The sequence below is a fragment of the Diabrotica virgifera genome, chromosome 6 (assembly GCF_917563875.1).
Source record: "Diabrotica virgifera virgifera chromosome 6, PGI_DIABVI_V3a".
Lineage (NCBI taxonomy): Eukaryota > Metazoa > Arthropoda > Insecta > Coleoptera > Chrysomelidae > Diabrotica > Diabrotica virgifera.
Window position 1 is genome coordinate 214,964,779 of NC_065448.1, and position 23,659 is coordinate 214,988,437.

Sequence of the window (23,659 nt, forward strand, 5' to 3'; positions counted from 1 at the left end):
TTCGAGGATATTCGCGAAGACTCGCCTGCCGTTGGTGAACTGAAAATCAACTGTCATCAATACGCCTAACTTCACGCGCAACTATGATATGAGAATTATAAAAAAAATGCATTACAATCCAGATCCCGTAATTTTTTGAGCATTATTAGTGAGTACAAAGACATACATAGTAAATTTGGGTCAATGTCTCCACCAACAAAACTTATATCCTGGGAAAAATCAGGATACGTTCGGGATATGCAGCGCGAATAAATCTGTAATATATATTATAGCTTAGCTCGCCGTGCGTGGCGCGCTTTAGCTGTTCGTCGCTAATATTTGCGTGCTCGAGGTAAATTGTGCTAATGTAGACGTGTTCGTCGCATAAATATTATGCAAGAATTTTCGACGAACACGCTGCATCGGTTGCCGATTTTTGAGCGAGGATCAAAGGATTTGTGTCGCATAAAGCGCGTACAAACGAAGTTCGCGAACAACCAGTTAGTAAACAAAACGGTCGGACGTCTTGAAGTTCGCTTAAACCAAAAAGAGGTTATGTTTATTACTTTCTTTTTTTTAAGTTCACATTGGTGTAACCATGTATAACTGTTGAAATACTTTCCTTTGTTTTGATATTTTGAACAGGTACATAAAGGCCCCGTCTCACCATCAAATAATTGACAGTTATTTGATCAAACTTGACAGTTAGTGACACAAAGTGACAGTTAGTATGTATAGTTTGTGTCACTAGTCAAGTTTGACTGTCAAGTTTGATCAAATAACTGTCAATTATTTGATGGTGAGACGGGGCCTTTAGGTTAGTAAACGACTCTCCAGTTTCTAAAAACATAGAGTAAATGCTAGTCGCTCCTGGACTGTTATTTCTTTGCATCTGTGGATCTGTGCGTCTCCCCTCTTTTTACAGAAATTTACAGTCACGTGACACGCTGTCAATTTTATAAGGACGTTTTAGTATTGACTCTTATGGGATTATTTTGTTAAACTTGAATATTTTATTTTCTAGTGATAATAAACGAATACAAATTGTTAGAATTCATTAGTTATTCTTTTATAATGTCATTTATAGTTCAACAAAAATATTTTTGTCGTTAATAAAGATTTATTGACATAATTTGCGATAGTGAGGTTATATAGGACATACCGTATCCGTACTTTTTGGAGTCAATTCGGATTTATCAGAGCTGCTAAAAAGTGTATGTAATATGTACAAAACTTATAAAAACGTATATAATATTATTATATCATAATGTGTACATTGCCATATCCTTTGTATATATGGAAAAAGTTGACCTCACTTCATCCTTATAACAGCTTTAATTAATTTTATTCTTTGATCTAATTTTTTTTGGGGAATGAGGAAAATAAAGGTATTTCACATCACTAGTTTTCCATGTATTTTTACAGTGAACAATACAACAAATAACGTGATATGGCATTTTTTTAAATGTCCCATTTAAACATACAATAAAGCGTCCTTACAAAGATTCAAGCAACCGCTACCATGAGCAGGTCGGTCGATTTTGCTTTGACACTTTGTTAACGCTCGGAGCGAATACAAGTGGGTCAATCCTATTTATTATTATTTCTTCAAAATTGAATGCACTCATAGGGTTAAAATTAATTAAAGAGCTTATATATTAATACTTATCCCTAATTTTCCATCTTCTTTTTCCAAGCTTTTTTTGTTTATTAGATTATTTTAATAATAGAAAAATGAGAAATACAGCACAAGCAACTAATTCGTCATTATCCATAATCAGCAGTAGAAATGTGAACCGCAGAGAATTGTTCGATAGAATTGTTCACGAACCACACTAATTTTTGGTGTAGACGTCTTGTTCGGGAACAGTTAGCGAGCAGCACGCGAGCTGTTTTGTCTAGCTGCAAGGTCTATACGCGCCTTGTTTTGTCTTTTGTCTACACTTATTTTGTATTTGCTGTCTTTTTCTATAAATAACAAACGTTTGTTATAGAAAAAGACAGCAAATACAAAATAAGTTATTGATGTGATCGTTCATGGGTAATATTTCATTTTTCTGACTGTAGGTTATTTTGATCTTGTTTCCTCTTGAGAACATTAAAATACTACCTTAAGCCGCGCCTTCACTGGTAAACTTTTACGTGCGTATAACTAATGGTTTGCTTAGGTTAAAGAATTTGCGTCGCAAATTTAACTGCTCAACCGTCGAAAATTTGTTTATCATTCGTTCACATTGCAACCGTATGCGACGTAAATCCTTTCATATTCGCTCAAAAACCGACAACCGATGTAGCCTGTGCGTCGAAAATTCTTGCGTCCGATTTATGCGACGAACACGTCCACATTAGCACAATTTACCTCGAGCCCGAAAATATTTGCGACGAACAGCTGGTTCGTCACAAAATTTTACCAGTGAGAACGCGGCTTTAGGTGGCTAGGATACCAAAACGATTATAATCATGATTTTAAAAAAGAAGCCGGGATGTAAAAATCACACGTTATTTTAGGTTATATACAATGTATTTTAAGTAAGGTTGTTGTTATGTTGACGTATACAAATTGATCTCATATCTTATCACTGCAAAAATTTAAATTTCTGATAACAATGCTCAACTTACTATATAAGTCTAGTTACGTATTCGTCCTATTCTATTATGCAGTCATACCGCTCGGTTATTTAACGAAGTAAGTAATTTTGAGGTAAGTTTAATTATAATTTAAAAATAGATGTTTGCCTTAAATTGTTTATTGCATCTATTGCTCTAGTTGTCACGCATTGCTTATTTAAAATAGTTAAATTTTATAAACATTGTTATTTAACATTGTGTTTGTCAGCGAATCTATTGCAGGCCATTTAATTTTAAGACTGAATGTTTTTCTTGTGGTGTAAAGTTAAATTACGAATTAAGAGTAAGTGATTTTTAAAAAATACATGATTTTTAAACTTACAGTGTGTCACATTTAAGATGAAGACAGCCCTACATTTTGGCTATCAAAATAAACACAGTGTTGAAGTTTTACACAGTCATATTGTCGGCCAATTGTGAAAAATGCATAAGTCCAAAACAGTGGCGTAGCTAGCCCCAAAGGGGCCCCATATCAAAGTTTGTCGCAGGGCCCGTTTACACCACTGATATGGCACAGTGCTAAAAAAATTTTCAACAAAAGAAGCAAAACCGCTTACATAGAATAGAATAGAAATATGCTTTATAGTATGATATAATTGATCCAAATAATGGCATAACCCAGACATCCAAAGTGAAAGTTATCCTCCAACACCAAATTGTTCTATATGGTCCACATAATGTTCAGAAAAAAGTCACACCATTTTGAGCGTCGGGTTTGGGGGGCAGAGGGGGGATAAATCAGTAAATTCGTAGTTTTTTAGGATTTTCGTCAATATTTCTAAAACTATGCGGTTTAGCATGAACAACCTATACAAAAATGTTCTACATTAAATTTGCAATAAAAAAGGTCCTATGCATAATCCTTCTAAAGTGAACGGTTCCAAAGTTACGGAAGTAGTATAGTATAATTGGTCCAAAAAAGGCCTAACCCAGACATCATAAGTAAAAGTTTTCCTCCAACACCAAATTGTTCTATATGGTCCACATACTGTTCAGTAAAAAGTTACACCATTTTGAGCGTCCGGTTTGGGGGGGAGATGGGGGAGAAGTCGGTAAATTAGTAATATTTTTAAGTTTTTCGTCAATATTTCTAAAACTTTGCTTTAGCGTAAACAGTGGTCTATACAAAAATGTTCTACATAAAATTTAAAACAAAAAAGGCCCTATACATAATTGTTATAAAATCAACGGTTCCAGAGTTACGTAGGGTGAAAAGTGGAGGTTTTTGATACTTTTTATATTATCTGCGCAATTGATGATGATTTTGGGTCGTGCGGTTGACGTTTCTTCAAGGGCTTATCACTAACATATCATCGGCCACTGAAATAGCAAATTTTATTTACAAAACACAATCCTGTTAAAGAAAATTTTTATAAATTGCCCAAAGAATATAAAAAGTATCGAAAACCTCCACTTTTTACCCTCCGTAACTCTGGAACCGTTGATTTTATAACAATTATGTATAGGACCTTTTTTGTTTTGAATTTCACGTAAAACATTTTTGTATAGAACATTGTTTTTGCTAAAGCATGGTTTTAGAAATATTGACGAAAAACGTAAAAAAAACTACTAATTTACCGACTTTTCCCCCATCTCCCCCCCAAACCGGACGCTCAAAATGATGTAACTTTTTCCTGAACAATATGTGGACCATATAGAACACTTTGGATATCTGGGTTAGGCCTTTTTTTGGACCAATTATATTATACTACCTCCGTAACTTTTGAACCGTGTATTTTAGAAGGATAATGCATAGGAGCTTTTTTATTTCAAATTTAATGTAGAACATTTTTGTAAGGTTATTCATGCTAAACCGCATAGTTTTAGAAATATTGACGAAAAACATAAAAAACTACGAATTTGCCGATTTCTCCCCCTCTCCCCCCTAAACCCAATGCTCAAAATGGTGTGACTTTTTTCTGAACATTATGTGGACCATATAGAATATAGAACAATTTGGTGCTGGAGGATAACTTTCACTTTTGATGTCTGGTTTTGGGTCTAGTTAAGTTATACCATATTATTATTGTCACTAAAGGTTTTACAATTTTATGGACAAAGCTTGCAAAGATCAGGAAAAAAACAAGAACAATTACAGTTTACTGAAATTACAAAAATCGTCAATATTATTACAAAATAAAAGATAATGAAATAAAACAAAACAATACAGGGTGTTTCATTAATATTTGCAAATATTTTAACTGTAGATTCCTGAGCTCAAAATATTAAGGGTTAACCCAAATCACCTACTCCGAAAATGCTTCCTAAGGGAGCTGGAGTTCTTTGAAGATGGTGACTTTTAATCAGTTTTTTTTTAAATACCTCTAGAACACTTCTATTTAGAAGAAAGAAAACTGGTATGTCTATTTATCTTCCAGAGATAAAACGATTTCATAAATTGTGAATTTCTAGTACCGGTCATATGTGTCCTCTTTGGGTAGGGCAACGGTTATATTATCGCATAACTTTTTTTGTCTTTGACTTTTAAGCATTTTTGACACTGGATTATTAAATCGTAAGGTATTCTAGTACTAAAAGTTACTCTTACTTTAAGTCGGTAGGATACACTGTCTTCTAGACAAATCTATTTGAAAATGTTTCGTTTTTTGAATTTGAACAAAATTTAAAATTAAAAAAAAAACGGTGTATTTTACCGATCTAAAGCAAGAGTAACTTTTAGTACTAGAATACCTCATAATTTAATAATCTAGTGTCAAAAATGCTTCAAAATTAAACACAAAAAATGATGCGATAAAATATCTGTTGACCTACCCAAACGGACGCATATGATCGGTACTAGAAATTCGCAATTCGCAATTGATGAACTCGATTCATCTCTTGAATAAACATACCAGTTTTCGTTTTTTCTTTTTAAATTAAATCTCAATATTTTGAGCCCAGGAATGTACAGTTGAATTATTTCCAAATATTAGTGAAACACCCTGTATATTGCAAAACTTTAAATAAATTGCAAATTGCATAATACAACCTTAGAAACTAATAAATTCTGCGTATAAAACCCAAATATAGATAATAATAATAGACCTAATAAACTCTAATAAACCAAAGTCGAAAAACATATTTGAATTGTTGAGACTCGTTGTATTAAAACAGATTTAGTTTTTTCAAGCCAAGGGTAAATGGACATAGAAAATGAACGTAAACAAAATAGCTCTGTACTTTAACGGCGAGCGACCGGCAAATACTTAGATATACCTAAATATAATTTATAGATAAAGAACAGATTACACGAAAATATATGGAAACAATACAGTGTTTCAATGTTTATTTAGGAAAATCGATGTAATAATATTGTTGTTGGACAGGTAAATGTCATTTTATACCAGTTGTAACAATCATACTGTGTTTTTTCCTTAAAATGAATACCCCGTGGAATATTCTAGCATATATATAAAATATTTAAATTAAAACTTAATTGTACTCTTAGGCTTACTTAACATTTTGTTTTTTGATTAATTCTCTTACGTTCAATAATAAAAGAGATATGTACTTTTATATTACAAATGAGGTATGCTATTTGATCTTGATCAATATCATTCCAAATCTCGAGTTCGAGAGCTACTGTTTCTACCTCTTGTAAGGCTCTAGGAGGTGCAAACGCTGTAGTAATCTTCTGCCAATTATGTCCCACAAATGTTCGATCCAGTTAAGGTCTTGCATTATCGTGCATTAGCAAAAAATTGATACCAATATAAGGAGCCGATAGCATGGTAGCTAAGTTCTTCACTAATACACTCTATGTGGGTCAAATTCCTTGTAGCGCTTTCCATTTCCACCAAACAACAAAAAAAAAATACGTACGTAATTGAAACTTTAAATAATAAATCTACTAATTTTCACAACAAACCAGACACTTTTTGACTGTTGACAATTTGAGATCCATTAAATTGTTAATTTCTCATAGCCTAATTTAGGCTTGTTTATTAAACTAAGCAGAAAAAGAGGATTTATTGATGAAAAACATGGCTAGTTGTTAAAGTACCTAAATTTTTTTTCATCCAACATAAGCAAATGAATCAAAAAAGAAAATGTTAATAAAGCCTAAGGCTACAATTAAGTTTTAATTTCAATATTTTATAATATGCTAGAATATTCCGCAGGGTGTTCCGAAATTTAAGAAAAAAACACAGTATGATTATTACACCCGGATAAAATGACATTTACCTATGTAGCAAAAATTTTATTACATCAATTTTCTTTAATAATATGGACATAACATATTAAAAAAATACACCACTCGATTTTTTTGGGGGGGGGGGTAATAAAAAATAAAGTTTATAAAACAAGGCCTAGAAATCGACCCGAACTTAGTGTTAGAATAAGAAAAGCCTGTCAAGAAATTAGCATCCCAGAACTTAGAAGAGTGTTCAGACATAATCGTAAAAGAATTGAAAAATGTATGCGAATAAATGGAAGGCTAGTCGAGCGAGATTACATTTGATAAATTGTAATTTGTACTATGAAACTTATTGTTTTAATTATTTTCTTAATTTTAATCAGTTGATTATAATAATTATTGTTTTTTTTAACACTCCGGTGTCCACACTGCGGTACTCCGTGCCGCATTTTAAAATTGTAATAAGTTTTACCAATATTCTTTCGTGCACACTACACACCACTATCTATTTAGATATGTGCGAGTGACTATCTTTAAAATACTACCTGCAGCTATTGCATTTTCTGAAGTGTTTTATCAGTTTGATATTGAGCGTTGAAGTGAGAGTTGTTCAATAATTTTTTTTGCGAAAATTAAAGTGAGAAAAAAATTTAGTACAATGTGTGTTTATAAGACTAATTCAATTATTTCGTTTTTAGGTATTTTACTTTTGGGATGTTTGTGGTAAATTTTTTTTTTGTAGCAAATGTTTTCTTTGTTCATATCACATTGTAAGACTGACTACTCGTTTTTTTTTATTTTGTGCTTGAGTTGTTACATTATGTTGAAGTCATACAATCAAATGTTAAAAATAACGCTATTCTTTTGTTATTCTAACAAATTTGCAAAATTGAAACAAAAATTACGTGAAATTTTATTAGATGGCCGTGAAAATAAATGTACTAATAAACTTTTCTTACTAATAGACTGATCCTTAATTTATTAATATTGGATGAGATATCAAAATACCTACTGAGTTAAGATTGTTGGTAGGTAAAATATTAATAAAAACATACAGTACTCTATCGAGTTGGCTTTGACACTAAATTTGCTTAAACATTTGACATTATACTATTTTTACAGTACAAGATGCTTTTTTACCATTACTAATATGAATTTTTCTAATGAGGACCTGGTTAATATGGTTTTTGTGCTAGAACTGTATAACAAAAATGTGCTACTAACAATAATAATTTATCATCAGCAATTCCCTGATAGACGACAACCAAGAAGAGAAACTTTTGAAAGTATACTAAAACGGTTTCAATTTTCAACAGACTAGGCACTTAAATTATGAGAACAGTGGTACTAATATGCAGCTCCGCAGTGACAGTAAGGATTACATTTAATTTCTTGTAATCTAAGTGCCCAGTCCATTGAAACCGTTCTAGTAAACTTTCAAAAGTTTCTCTTCTTGGTTGTGGGTGGTTGTGGTCTATCAGGGAATTGCTGATGCTAAATTCTTATTGCTAGTAGCACATAATTTTGTTATACAGTTCTAGCACAAAAATCATATTAATCAGGTCCTCATTAGAAAAATTCATATTAGTAATGGTAACAAAGCAACTTGAACTATTTGCGGTGTGCAAGTACTTGGAAAGGAATTGAGAAACGATCCTGCGCGAATAGCGGAGAAATATTGCAGCTTTCTTAAATAATTCATATTGTCAATTGAAATTGTCAAATAGACGTACATTTATTATCTACTGCCATTGAAGAAGAAAAATTATATGTTGCTCCACAATATTCATATGACATGCAATTATTATCCATCCATCCAATGGCACTACAGCCCAAATCGAGCCTTGGCCTCCTTCAATAAGCTTCTCCAATCATTTCTATTTACCGCTGTTCTTTTCCATGAACGCGTTCCCAGAAAGTTCCTGGCATCCTCATCGACTTCGTCTTCCCATCTCTTTTTAGGTCTTCCAACAGGTCTTCTTCCCTGCATTCTTGCATTCAGCAATTTTCTGGGGATTCTACTCTCATGCATGCGGACCACGTGCCCTGCCCACCGTAATCTCTGCAGTTTAGTGTGTTGTGCTAGAGTTGGTTCGCTATATTGCTCGTATATTTCTCTATTATACCTAATTCGCCAGTTGTTATTTTCACTTATTGGGCCCAGTATCCTATGTAATACTTTTCTTTCAAACACATCTAATGCATTGGCAGATTTTTGTGTCACCACCCATGTTTCGCAGCCATAACTTATTAACATTAATGCAATTATTATATAAAGGTAAATTTAATTAATTGTATTTGTTTACGGTTTAATAACATAACCTGAATCTTATTTTTTATTATTATTTTTTTGGACTATGGCCTTGACAATTATCCAGTAACATGGACTAATATAATTGGCCAATATAATTAAAAGTGCGAATAAACTTGCAGAGCGTAGAAATAGGTGTCGCTTTGCCGAACTTGCACGGTCCCAATAGAAATAGAATAATGTCAAATGTTTAAGCAAATTTAGTGTCATAGCGACCTAGTAGGTAAAATACTGTGTGCTTTTATTAATATTTTACGCACCAACAATCTTAACTAAGTAGGTATTTTGATATATCATCCACCATTAAGGCCATCGGTACATAATTCACAAATATTTTACGGGTATCCCTACTTTTTCTGTCTTTACACGGCAAATTACGTGTAGTAAAATTTACACTGGTATTGATATGTAAACATGACTAGAATGTCATTCTACTTGAAAATGTCATCATTAATTTAAAGAGATAGCTTTTGAATGTTCTTGGATAACTGTTATTTTTATAATTGCAAATTATTAATTCAGTTAATAAATGTGATAATTTTTTGACTAACTATGTATTCAGTGATTGTAATAATTTATATGTACAACAAAAATTAATACTCAGTTGAGAAAAGAGGAAAAGTGTTTAAGTGATTTTTTAATAATATATTGTTACTATGGAACACGTACCATTTTGAACATCTTTAACAACAAAATACTTGGACCACAAAATATATTATCCTGATGTATTCTCTGCTTGGATCTTCCACAAATAATACACAATAAATAACTTTTTATTAATTTCACGTCTTAAATCAATTATTTATCAAATACACTATATTATATCAATATTATTTAATCAACAACTCAAAATATTCCCGATGCCATGTCAAATATTTAAATTTGTCACTGATTGCCACTGTCTGACTGACAGTATGCTTCTATTCGACTGAGTGCGTTGTATGACAAAGATAGATTTGGAAATATTACCACGGACATTGTGTTTATTTTTTTCGAATCCTGAAAAAACCAATAAATATTTTTGAAAAATTTAAACGCAGAATGATAGACTATATTATTACCGAGGGCCGAAAGTCCCTTAGAATAAATAAAAAGTTTCTTGTAATTGTAAATGAGATATTTGAAATTCAAAATCACACTACATTTCTTAGTCTTCATCATCTTAGTTTTTCACCCCTGTAACTTATTAAAATAAACATTATAGAAGTTCTCAGGGACTTTCGGGACTTTCGGCCCTCGCCAATAACGTAATCTTTCATTCTGCGTTTAAATTTTTCAAAAATAGGTATTAGTTTTCTCAGGATTCGAAAAAAAATGAATCCCCATTTGAATAGCATTGCAGCCGAAAATACGTACCCATCCTCTTAATAAATTAAGGATCATTATAGATTAATATGTATTTTTTATTCGAAAAATTATTTTTGATTATTTTTGAATATTTTCACGGACACTTATAAAATTTCTCTTATTTTTTGTTGCAATTAATGTTTGGCTTAAAGAATCACGAATAAATCACAAATTAAAGCAGTTAGATATAGGGAATGCTTAAGAAATAAAAAAGTACCATAAAATATAATTTCATTACAATACCAAAATACAGGGTGTCCCATTTACGAAAACTCATAAAATAGTCATTCCAAGTTTCGACCAACCCTGTATACTAAAATTAAACATTTCACTATAATAATAATTTTTAACAATAGTAGACTATATTAAATATCGTTTGAACATTATTAGAGTTTTTGATGTCAAATCACTACAATTCTACAGGGTATGAATGTGGCTACGAAATTAACAAAAAAAAAACATAATTATCTTTTAAACTACCTCGTATAATATTACCAAACCTTATATTTTAAGAACAAAGACAACTAGCAAAACCCAAAAATGTAAATATATACAGGGTGTTCCATTTAAAAAACATAAGTTTGTGTCACCCTGTCAATACGGGTGACCCTGTCTTGAAAGTAAGTTTAAATTATGGTTCTAATAGCCACTTTACACGATGCAAGTAATTGCGAAATTTATTGCACAAGTTCTTGCAGCAAGAACTTCTGCAATAAGTTGCAAGTAGCTTTCTGCAATAAAGTGATTACACAGTGCAAGTAATTGCATAAACTGACATGAAATGGACAGAAACTTTGACATACCATAAATTTTGGGTTATGTTGTTTTTATAAATTAAAAATGTAATTTTTTGAGTAGAGTTATCAGATATATTAGATTGAAAATGTTAGATTATAATTTGAGAAAAGTATATTATGTATAACAAAATCAATTAATTCCTAATGCAAGTATACCTATAATACATTATTCATTTACAAAAGGAAACAAGTTGTTATATACAAAAGAAATAAAAATAGAATATAGTTTCTTTAATCCCTATGTTGCATAATTAAAGTTATCCCCCAGAATAATGTTATCTGTGAAGCGTGAAATTGGTAAAAAGTTCCTCTAGTTTTGTCAAAAATTGCTTAGTTTGAAATTTAGGATGACAGAATGTCAAAACAAACAGTGTAGCCTTAAAAGTTACTAAAAATATACCCAAATTGCAGAAAAAATTGCATGAAAAATAGGACATGTTCTATCTAGCTGCAACTTCTTGCAGCAAGAAATTGCTGCAAGAAGTTGCAGCTTTTATGTGCAATTCGCGTATGACACGATGCAATTTCTATTGCTGCAAGAAATTGTGCAATTAATTGCGCAATTAGTTGCATGGTGTAAAGTGGCTATAACTGTGCCCCAACTTTACCTACATAACTTCTTTTTGTATCTCTTACGACAAATGAGTAATTGGATTTCCTCGCACTAATGCCTCACCCTGTATATAGTACTGTCTTCATCTTACATGCGACACACTGTATTTATTTAATTTAACAAGACAAAAATAGATTGTAACCTGCTTCATGTTTTATTTCAGGTGGTGGGTTACAGTTGAAAAAATGAAGGGTAACAGCACAATTTTGGTGACTGGTGGTGCTGGATACGTAGGATCTCACACAGTTGTTGAACTACTAAAAAATAATTATACCGTGATAGCATTAGATAATTTAGTTAATTGCTATGCTATTGGATCAGAGAAGCCAGAAGCTTTGAAAAGGGTTGAAAAAATAACTGGGGAGACTGTTACATTTTATAATGTAGATATCAAAGACAGAGAAGCTTTGGATAAAATTTTTAAAGCTGTACGTTTCTATAACATGCACTAAACATATTAAGCACATACATACTGAATTAAGTCAATATCATTAAATTATACAAAAAATATATTAAATATCCAGTAAATTTTGTTGGTATATAAAAGATGTACTCTGTTGAACACCATGATCTTGCAATATTAAGGGGGTAGGCGCAAAATTTCGGCTCTAATGCTTTTTAAATGTATTATTTTTTTTTCGAATCCTGAGAAAACTAATAAGAATTTTTGAAAAATTTAAACGCAGAATTAAAGATTACGTTATTACTGAGGGTTGAAGGGCCCTGAAAACTTCTATAATGTTTATTTTAATAAGTTACAGGGATGGAAAAAAAAAAGAAAATTTAGTGTGATTTTTAATTTCAAATATCTCATTCAAAACAAACATTTTGTTTATTCTAAGAGACTTTCGGACCTCGGTAATAATGTAATCTTTCATTCTGCGTTTAAATTTTTCAAAAATATTTATTAGTTTTCTCAGGATTCGAAAAAAATTAATACATTTAAAAAGCATTGGAGCCGAAATTTTACGCCTGCGCCCTTAACAGGCTTATAGACCAGTAAGGATCTTCGAACAAACGTCTATTTTTGGATGTGAGAGGTGGCATTCGGATTTTTGCAGATAAAGTTAGGTGACATCTTCAGTAATAATAATTGACTTATGCTCCTTCTCAAATATGCCCGGAACATTAATAAAAAAATTAAAATATTTAAAAATTTCGAAAAACATCGATTTTTTTCTGCTTTCTTTGCTTATAACTTTAAAACGATTCGTTTTGGAACAAAGTACATAGTACAGAAATAAAATAGATAATTGAATTTTGTATGATATACGACTGGTAAAAAATGTCTTAAGGTATTACCTTTTCTGCAATATAGCAATAAATACAGAATAAGGGGGAAAAATAAGTCGGTTGTTTTTCAATATCTTTTAACCACTTTGGTGGCACTTAAAACCTTAGTAATCCGCTTAGGAAATTCTTTTTAACATACTTAACTCGTGTACCAAATTTCATTAAAATCGACCTAATAAATTTTGCATAATAAATTTGCAATTTAAATGTTTTTAAAAAAGTTCAAATTTTTAAAAATCTTTCTGAACAAGAAGTAGACCATTGAGAAGTTGGCTAATTTTTTTACATATAAAGAGGTGCTCTACCTACCTAATACACTTTACAGAATTAAAATCGGATTATTTAAGGGGCCCCAGCAATGTTTTAAATTTATAAACAATTTTTTGGCTTATAAAAAAATAGCTTTGTTTAATAATAAAAAAATTAATTTTTAGCAATGCAAATAATTAAAACCGGTATAATTTGACTTAAACTTTCAAATGCTGTCCGCAGAATTGCTATTTTATTTTTTGATCAAACGTTATTCGCGTTCAAAAATTGCAATTTCTCGATTTTTTGAAAGTTCCACCGCGTTTATCTCGAAAACTATGCATCCTACGAAAAAACTTGAAAGAACATTTTTTGCTTAGAATTACCCAAGAAATACAAAAAATGTTTCATTTTGCGAAAAATCGATTTTATGTAATTCCTCAAGTTCTTTGTTCATAACAATCTTATCGACATCCGGATCAACTGTTACCCAAAAAATTCGTGTTCTACGGGTCAAAATACATAAAAAAACTTGGGTAAGTCCATCTAAATAAAGGAGCCCGAAGCACCCCCTCCTGGCAACAGCACTAATTTGTTTATAAGCCAAAAAATTGTTTATAACTTTAAAACATTGCTGATACTGCTTAAATAATCCGATTTCAATTGTGTACAGTGCATTAGATAAGTGGAGTACTTCTTTATATGTAAAAAAATTGACAAATCTTTGTATGTTATAGTTTTTGTTGTGCAAGATTTTAAAAAATTGTAATTTTTAAAAAAAAGTTTAGATTGCAAAATTATTATGCAAAATCTAGTAAGTCAATTTTAGTGAAATTTGGTATATGGTTTTAGCACATTACAAAAATTTTCTAAGCGAATTAGGAAGGTTCCAAGTGTAACCTAAGTGATGGAAAATCATTAAATAACGACAGGCTTGTTTTACCCCCTTATTTTATATTTATTGCTATTTTGAAGCAAGGGTGATAAATTAAGACATTTTTAACGAATCGCATCTGATAGAAAATTTAATTATCTTTGTTTTATTCCTATAGGACTTTGTTCTAAAATGAATAGTATTTAAGTTATAAGCAAAAAAAGTAGAAAAAAAACGAAACTTTTTGAAATTTTTAAATATTTTATTTTTTTTATTAAGGTTCCAGGCATATTTGAGAAGGAGCATAAATGAATTATTATTAACCAAGTTATCACCTAACTTTATCTGCAAAAATCTGAATGCCACCTCTCACATCCACCTAAAAACAGATCCTTACTGGTCTATTATGAATTACTTTTAATTCAGGCTTGATTTATCTTGAAAGACTTAGGATTTTTGTAGACAACTTTATTGTTTTACTAATTGTGTTATCTTCTTTCACATCTATATTTTCTTGTCATTGGCAAGTTTTGGTGGTTTTTAACATGATTAACTTTATCTTTTCTTCTTTAGATGCCGTCTTCCTAGCGAAGGTTGGCGATAACTTCTGCAAAGTCTTCTCTATTTTGGGCTTTTCTTATTAGACTTTGAAAGTCTAATCCTGTCTCTAAACGTCTTAACGAGCTGACTGTTAACGTCCAAGCTTCCACGCCGTGTAATAGTACACTATGTATATACATAACACTTTATCATGCTGTATCGTAGGGACAGATCAAGATTGCGGGTAGCGAGTAACTGTCGCATCTTTAAAAAAGTTCTTTCTTGCCTGTTCTATTCTACATAATTTAACCTCTTGTTCTTTGTCTAAGGTTTCATGTATCCAACATCTTAGGTATTTAAACTATTTATACAGGGTGTTTCATTAATAATTGTCCATATAGTAACTGGAGAAACCTTAGCTCAAAATACGAAGATTTAACCTAAAACACTTAAACAAAATGTGGTTCCTTACTGAGTTACAGGGTGTTTTACTAAAAATTTAAAAACTATTTTTGCTCAGCATTTTAAAACTATTCGACATATCCTTTTCATACTTGGCAGAAAATGCGACTACTAAACACCCTACTAAATTATGATACACAAACGTTTCTAGCTACTACCAGAGGCATACGACAGGGGATAGTGAATGGTTGACCCTTCTCAAATTCTACGCCACTGGAGGAATTACTATTTTAGTGCCATTTTTAGATTTTCCAATGCTTTCTACGTAAATAATATACTCTTCATTGGTAACGATAAAGTCATTAGTTTTCGAGATATTTGAAGTTAAATATGAAACGGCACAGTTATTTTGATTAATTTATGATATGATTCATATGATTAAAATTTAAAAATTATTTGTAGCCAGTACTTTAAAACTATTTGGCCTATCCTTACCATACTTGGCAGAAAGTGTAGGTACTGTAAACCCTACCAAATTAAGATAAAGAAACGTTTCTAGCTACTACCAGATGCGTACGACAGGGGGTAGTGGCTGGTTGACCCTTCCCAAATTCTACGCCACTGACGAAATTGCTATTTTAGTGTAACTTTTTGATTTTCCAATACTTTTTACGTAAATAATATACTCTTCATTCGTAACGATAAAATGATTAGTTTTCGAGATATTTGAAATTAAAAATGAAGCGATACACTACATTAATCAAAATAACCGTGTCGTTTCATTTTTAACTTCAAAGATCTCGAAAACTAATGACTTTATCGTTACGAATGAAGAGGATATTATTTCCATAGAAAATATTGGAGAATCCGAAAATTAAACTAAAATAGCAATTCCGCCAGTGGCGTAGAATTTGGAAAGGGTCAACCATTCACTTTCCCCCGTCGTACGCTTCTAGAAACAGCCAGAAACGATTTTTTTTTAACATGATTTAGTAGTTTGTACAGTTGTACAGTACCTATACTTTCTGCCAAGGAAGTCGAATTAAAAGGATACGTCGAATAGTTTTAAAATGCTGAGCAGAAATAGTTTTTAAATTTTTAGATAAAACATCCTGTAACTCAGTAAGGAACCACATTTTATTTAAGTGTTTTAGGTTAAATCTTCGTATTTTGTGCTAAGGTTTCTCCGGTTAGTATATGGACAATTGAATCGTTTATTTCAGAAAGGGGTCAAGTCACAAGTATGTACTTTTGAGAAAATCAAGTTTACACACTGTTTACATTCAACAAACAATCACTTTATATAAAATAAAAATTCTACCTAACAACCTGGAGTATTTGTCAAAAAGTGTTATATTTTTAAAAATGTTAATCTTGTAAATTTGTTTAAGAAAAAAAATTAATTTTTTGCACTCATTTTGTCAAGATTTGTCACTTGACCCCTTTCTGAAATAAACGATTCAATTATTAATGAAACACCCTGTATAACTTATATAGATACTATATTAACTTTATAATATACGGAAATTGTTTAATAATCTATATCTTCAGTACTGTACACTAGTGCAAAATAACGAAGAGTCGCAAAGTGCACAGATGATAGAAAAGAAAAGGAAATACAAGATAGGGATTGATATCTCTAGCAAATTCAAAACATTGTTGTCATAATCTTGTTCACCAGTTTGTTATCTTATGTGCTTTAGGTATATTAACTAGTTCATTTACATTGAGAATATAATTTCTTATTACTAATGTTTGTTATGGACTTTTAACTTTCAATTAGAAAAGTACTTTAAAGAAAAAGATGGAATCAAAGAGAGTATTGAAAAACGAAAAAAATTCAGTCTTGGACCAAGTTATGTGGAGGTAATTAGGCGAAGGCCAAGTAACATATACATAGAAAACATCTAGAAGATCATGTTTTGCCATTTGCCAGCCACATTGGATATGACATATTCATGCTAATGTATGATAACACACATCTTCATGTCGCTAGGATAGTGAATACTTACCTTGATGAGATTCAATTTAAAAATTATATTGGCCATCATATAGCCCAGATCAGATTTAAATCAGCAGCACAAAAAATTTCATTTCACAAATTAATTTCAAAATATGCAATATTTTTGTCCGTGAGTATACAATGTTGTAAAGCACATGCGCATTTGTTACTGCAACCTCTATATCATTTGTAAAAAGTAGAATGTACCACTATTTTCCTCTTATTTTAATCCTATATTTTTGAATAATCCAATCTAATTTGTCCACACCTTCCATCCCTTTATTGTATTCTGCCAAAAATTTAAGCTGGGATAGGCAGACATTTTTTTTTCTGCGTGGCTATTATCTTTTCATGTAACATAGTGGTTCTATCTTCCATGATTTGATAATACCTTCACAACATTGTTATCCTTCCATGTTGCTGCTAAGATTTCATTATCAGAGTCAAATGTGTAGTTTAATTCACCTCGCTGCTTTTTTTGCATATCCTTCTCATTTGACAGTGTTTCACATCTGTTGTACCAATCAGTACCAGTTGCTCTTACTCCATTTTTGCTCAGGTTTAGCATAAGCTTGAAACTTGAAAAAAGTTGTCGAAATAAAATGTATGGTCTTGTGGATTTAGAATAATGGTAGTAAACCCAGTAAAAACAGAAGCTCCAAGTCTCATTAGAGATGATTCGTCTGACTTTTTGCCTTTATATAGATTCATTTGAAAGCAATAGCCTGATTCAGAGCAATATAAAGCTCATGGTTTAAATGAAAACCTAACAGGTTTCCTCTAATAAACTGTTTTAGATAATGGTGGTCATAATATCTGACCATTTGCTCTTCAATGCTAAGTTTTTTTGTGAAGACACCAAATATCAAAAGGTTTTTATTCACTTAGTCGAGAAGAGCTCTAAATGTCAGACACAAGTCAAACATCATCTAACGCACTGAATATTTATGACATCATCTTCGCACCAATACATATTCTAGTTTTCTCTCCTATGGCGTTACAGCCCAAGTCGGACCCTGACATCCATCAGCATCCTCCTTTAAGTATCTCTGTCCCTGGCTGCTCTCCTTCAATTTTTTAGTTTTACTTCTTCTTATATTAGGCCTCTTGGCCTGTTCTTAACCGATTTGGGGCTTGTATTCGTAGCTGTGATGTTGACTGCCAGCTATCTCGCCACCTTTTAAAGGGCCTTACTGTTGGCTTCGAATCCCTGGCTATACGGCCTATTCTCTCGTTGTCCATTCTTATCACATACTGATTCCACTCTCGTCTTCTCTCTCTGTCTTCCCCTCCGTACTATATCTTGTATGTTACAGAGATCTTATTCTGTCGTTCGGTATTCTGTCTCTCAGTGTTTTTCCAGTTATTGACCTCAACGTTCTCATTTCTGATGTTCTCAGCATCCTCTTGGTTTCTGCTGTGTCACATCTTGTTTCTATCGCGTACGTCATGATCTGTCTTGCACATGATTTGTATGTGCGTACTTTCCCTTCCAGCCTCATATCTTTGTTTCTCCAGATGACATCCCTCAGACATCCTGACACGTAATTGGCTTTATTTGCTTGCTTTCGGACGCTCTCTTTAACATATCCATAACTACATATTTCGACTCCCAGATATTAGAATCTCGAGACTTGTTCAATTAGTTCGTTGTTAATTATCAATTTGCATCTTATGGGTTCCCTTGACACTACCAGGGATTTTGTCTTAGCTGTTGATATTTTCATGTTGTAGTTCTTCGCTACGGTATTGAAAGTTTGTGCCATTCGCTGTAGTTTATCCTCGTTAGTTTTACCAATATAAAAAATACTAACATAAACAGGTTACAAATGCGCCTGACATAGCTCAGTAGCTATGCTACTTACCAAGACAGGTGAGGGGGTTCCACCAGACATGGACAACAGCCAGATGGCTTTCATAATACCAGAAATTTTTCAATTTCCAATTTAACTGAGCTGCCAGCTTTGCAGGATATTTAGAGTTGCCCATTTTTATAATCTAAGTGTTCAGAACCGTTTAAGATCATAATAAATCAGCCGATCAATTCTGAAAAAATTCTGAACTTTGGGAAATTGCTCAATCTTTAGGTGACATTAGAAACCAATATTGTGTAATAATTTATTTTTGTCTCTTGTAGTACATCTCGCTTCAACTTAATTAATTCTGAATTATCTCTCTTAATTTGATGTATCATTATATATTTTTTACAGCAACATTTGCTGCATCATGTATATTTTTTTTTATTTCAGAGTACACAGTTTTCAAAGCACTATTGATAATTCAGTGTGATAATATTAATGTATGGTATTAAAATTTAGTGATATTGGCTTATTTAATTGTTTAACCACTTCAATATAAAAAGTACACATTGAAAACTTGATAATAAATTATTGATAGGTTATAAATCATTTATTATTTTTTGATAGTCATAGAAAATTATTCATGCTGAAAATTTTTATTTTTAGGGCTACTTTTGATTTATTTTTTTGTTTTATTTACAACTTTCATTTTTTGTAGATTTTATCATCCTTGGGGGGTTGTAATCACTACCCTCAGTACTTCCTAAGTAATACTATTACATCCTAATTAACTAATACTGAAATGAAGCACTGCCTAGACTTACATACTTTTCTTAGTTTATGATACGTTATAAATATTTTTGTTTTGATATGTCTACTATTCTTTGCCTTTCTGTTCTTTCAGTTCTTCTTTATGGATACTTATTTTCTTTTAAGTTAGTGAGACCTTTGATAGATTATTCTAAATCTCGTTTCAAGTTGTATCATATTGTGCCCTATTATCGTACCATAAAAAATTGTAATTTGGGTAAATATAATATTTGTATATATTGAAATCGTTCTCATTTATTTTCAATTTTTCAATGGAATAAGTGTATTCTAATACAGTGTTTTACTAAGAACTGCAAAAGGGGTTATGTAAGATAACAATGACTTGTTAATTAAACGCTTTTATTTAGTTCAATAGTTTGCGTCAAATTTTTAGACGTTAATTTGACTGCCTTTTCTTCAATGCAAATGAATGAAAATTTGCAGACATATGCATTTTTTTTCAGTTTATTAATTGTTTAAATAAAAAAAAAGATTTTAATGGAAAACGCTTAAATTCTCTTGTTTTTACAATGTAAAAACTTGAAACTTTTACGGATTGTATAGCTAATGATATGAACAATACATAATTTCACTTTTTACGTTAATTGTTTACGTTATGCTTCATTAATAAACAATAAAGTTTCAAATTTTTTGCCTATTCCGACTACTTTTCATGTTAGTACATCATATGTTTTATACATATTTTGATAAACATGACGATATATTTTAATGTTTGAAAAGTGTAAGACTAAAAAGTAAAAAATAAAAAAATATGAAAAAAAAAATTTAGAAACGCTTTTCTTTAGTTACGAGTGACTAAAATTAAAAATATATTATAATCAACTAAAAATCAAAAAATAAAAAAAAAATTAAAAAATCTAACACATTCGTTAAAGAAAAGCGTGGGCGAAAACCGTTTATTCGATGAACACGCGCAACGCTTTTCTTTGACAGATGTGTTAGATTTTTTCAATTTTTTTTTATTTTAGTAGTAAAATTGAGCAAACTTGTCATAACTTGTTTGAAAAAAGGATTTGTAACGTACATCGAAGTTTTTTGAAAGAAACTCTTTTTTGAGAAAGTAGTCCAGCATTCATCTTACTTTTACAAGGCATTTAATGAATATTCTGAGTAGCTTGTTGGTATACACCATATTAACCCACCAATAGGTTGGTTGACTAGTAGGTAAAAAGTATAGTCAGACTTTGTAGTTCATATAATGGGGAACTTGCACATTTATTTTTATTACATAATAATGTTCAGTTTTGTTTAAAAATGAGATTTCCAAAATTTTACGCTTCAAAAACTCATAGTATCTTAGAAATACAAATTTAAAATCTGCGATATTGAAATAGTCCAAACGACCCGCGACGTCACATAGTTTTACTATATGATTATATTTATGGTTATATTTAGGTATATTCTTCTTCTCCTTCTTTAGTTTATTGGCCTCCGCCTACTTGGGTATTTGTCCAGCTCTTAGACGCGGAATAAGGGAAAAATATTTATATTATAATGATATTTATCGTATCTCATTGTAATAATATATACCAGTTTGTTGAGATTGGAGTGTGATACAGTTTTTGAAGGAAAGGAAAGAAGGTTTACTATGGAAAATAAAACCATTTTGTAAAAGTACAAGTTTTCTATGAATAGTTCAAACGATCAAAAACACCTGTGACGTCACATAACGTATTTTCTACTGACGTTTATAATGTCTAATTTAAAATTATATACAATTTTGTTTACTTTGTTGGTGCAGAATGTAAACATTATCCATATGACGTCACGACGCGTTTCGGGTTAGCTGACTTAAATTGGAATTTAGAATCCAAACGGAACACAAAAACAACTTTTTTATTTTTGATACATGTTTTAAATTATGTTCTGTTGTGATTTATAACATTTTTTTAAATTTAAAGTTTTAGTAAGTTCCCTTTTCGGCCAACCAAGACTTAAAGCATTACAAGGAAAATCCAAATTCACTGTACTATAACTAGAATCCTTTTATATTATGTGCCTGGGACTAAATTTTAACAGTTTTATATTCCACATCGAGTAAGTACTGACTGGTTTAAGTACCAATTTACCAAATGATCATCATCGTCATCAATGGCGCTACAACTCTTCGTGTGTCTTTGCCGCGTTTACTATTGCCTTCCATGTTTGTTGGTCCTGTGCCACTAATTCTCATTGTTTCACTCACTCACTCCCATTTTCTCTAGATTTTCTTTGACTGCATCTTTTCACCTTTTTCTAGGCCGTCCTACATACCTTCTTCCGTCTAGTATTTCCCAGAACACATTGTTTATCGGGCGATTGTCGTTACTGCGTATCACATGCCCTGTCCATATGAGTCTATTGGCCTTTATATATCTGACTAGATTTTATTAAATGGCATTAATATTATTAAATGCCTTATAAGTTACATTCATGCTAAGGAGTACATTACATGTTAAAAAATAAAAAGTCATTACATGTTACAAATATTTTGATCATATTTATAGATAACCCTCTTATATGTAGGTACTATTAAAAGCTTTATTTGTATTAGAATACACCAAAACAACGCTCTAAGAAATTAATGCACCAATAGGAAATTCATAAAAAAGTAAACTATTTACATTTAATGTAGGTACTTAACTGGTGACAAGTATGTAGATTACTAAATAACCAAATTATTCCAACATTTAAACAGAATGGCCAGTTACCACCAAATTTTTGGTTTCAACAATATGGAACGCTTATCCTCTGTTTGCAACGGGTGAGAAATTTTTTGAATGCGAATTTTCCAAATCGATGGATTGCACGTAGAGATTTTCATATAGTGGCCTGCTCATTCTCCGGACCTTAATCCGATAGATTTTTTCTTTAGGGTTATCTAAAATCGCATCTTTACCTTAGGCAAATAACATGTTTGCTGGATTTGAAACAAAGAATTATTGATGAATGTGGACAAGGTCCGGTTTCACCAACAACAAATAAATCAATGAATAGTTTTATCGAATAAAATTTATTAGACGTTTATATTTTTATTTTGTTTCAATATAATTTTGATAATTTAAAGTTAAACTGACGAATTTACTTTCTTGTAGATATTTACAGCGAGATTAACTCACCAATTTATCCGAAGAGTAAATATTTATTTAATAAATAAATAAAATGAGTCTTACTTGACGTTAGTAAAATGGAGAAATGTCAGTTTATTGGTCGAATAACTTTAATCATGGAATAAAATACTATTTGTCGTTGGTGAAACCGGCCATTGAGATATAATACATAAATTTTTTTAATTATTATTCGAATTGGTCTGGGTAAATAAATTTACCTATTCTTTAAATGTAATAGCTATTTGTATAACAAGGGAGGAAAGTGCTACTTTTCCTCCCGAGAATGAAGTTTACTGCCCGACGCGTAGCGGAGAGCAGTAATCATTCAAGGGAGGAAAAGGCACTTTACTCCCATGTTATACATATGGTTTTTCCACCTTCCTCAAATAACAAGTCATTTTTTCATTTTTAATTTATTTATGTAACTAACCAACAAAATTTATTAGAACTAAAACTAACAAGTAGGTACAATATAACTGTCAACTGTCAAATATAAGTCAAATTATTAATGTAAACATTGTTAAATCAGAATAACAATTTACTGTTTTTTACCATTCTGCAAAATACAGAGTGTTTTTAAATAAACGTTAAAATGTATAGATACTTACGTAATACAAAATAGATATTGTACAGGGCGTCAATAAGTAAATATATTTCATGAATGAAATACCATGACGTCACTTTTACTTTTCCTCCCTAGGGAGGAAAAGTACAACTTTGCTCCCTACAATCAGGTCCGGAAAAGTATACTTTCGGTAGAGGTAGGT

The 23,659-nt window shown here is 31.3% G+C and overlaps 1 protein-coding gene across 4 annotated transcripts in view; it reads left to right on the forward strand.

Annotated features, from left to right (window-relative positions):
* Positions 1 to 2,466: 2,466 nt before the first annotated feature.
* Positions 2,467 to 23,659, forward strand: part of LOC114336133 (UDP-glucose 4-epimerase) — a 72,793-nt gene continuing 51,600 nt past the window's right edge. For 2 of the 4 annotated variants that reach the window (XR_007698989.1, XM_028286460.2), the window contains exons 1-2: positions 2,467 to 2,665; positions 11,977 to 12,241. Coding sequence is in view for 3 of the 4 variants with exons in the window: in XM_028286460.2 (XP_028142261.1) it covers positions 2,586 to 2,665; positions 11,977 to 12,241 (345 nt within the window). In the remaining variant the exon portion in view is untranslated. Of the gene's footprint in view, positions 2,681 to 7,328; positions 7,469 to 11,976; positions 12,242 to 23,659 lie in introns of those variants that run through there. The other 2 variants (XM_028286463.2, XM_028286462.2) reach the window with 2 other exon arrangements.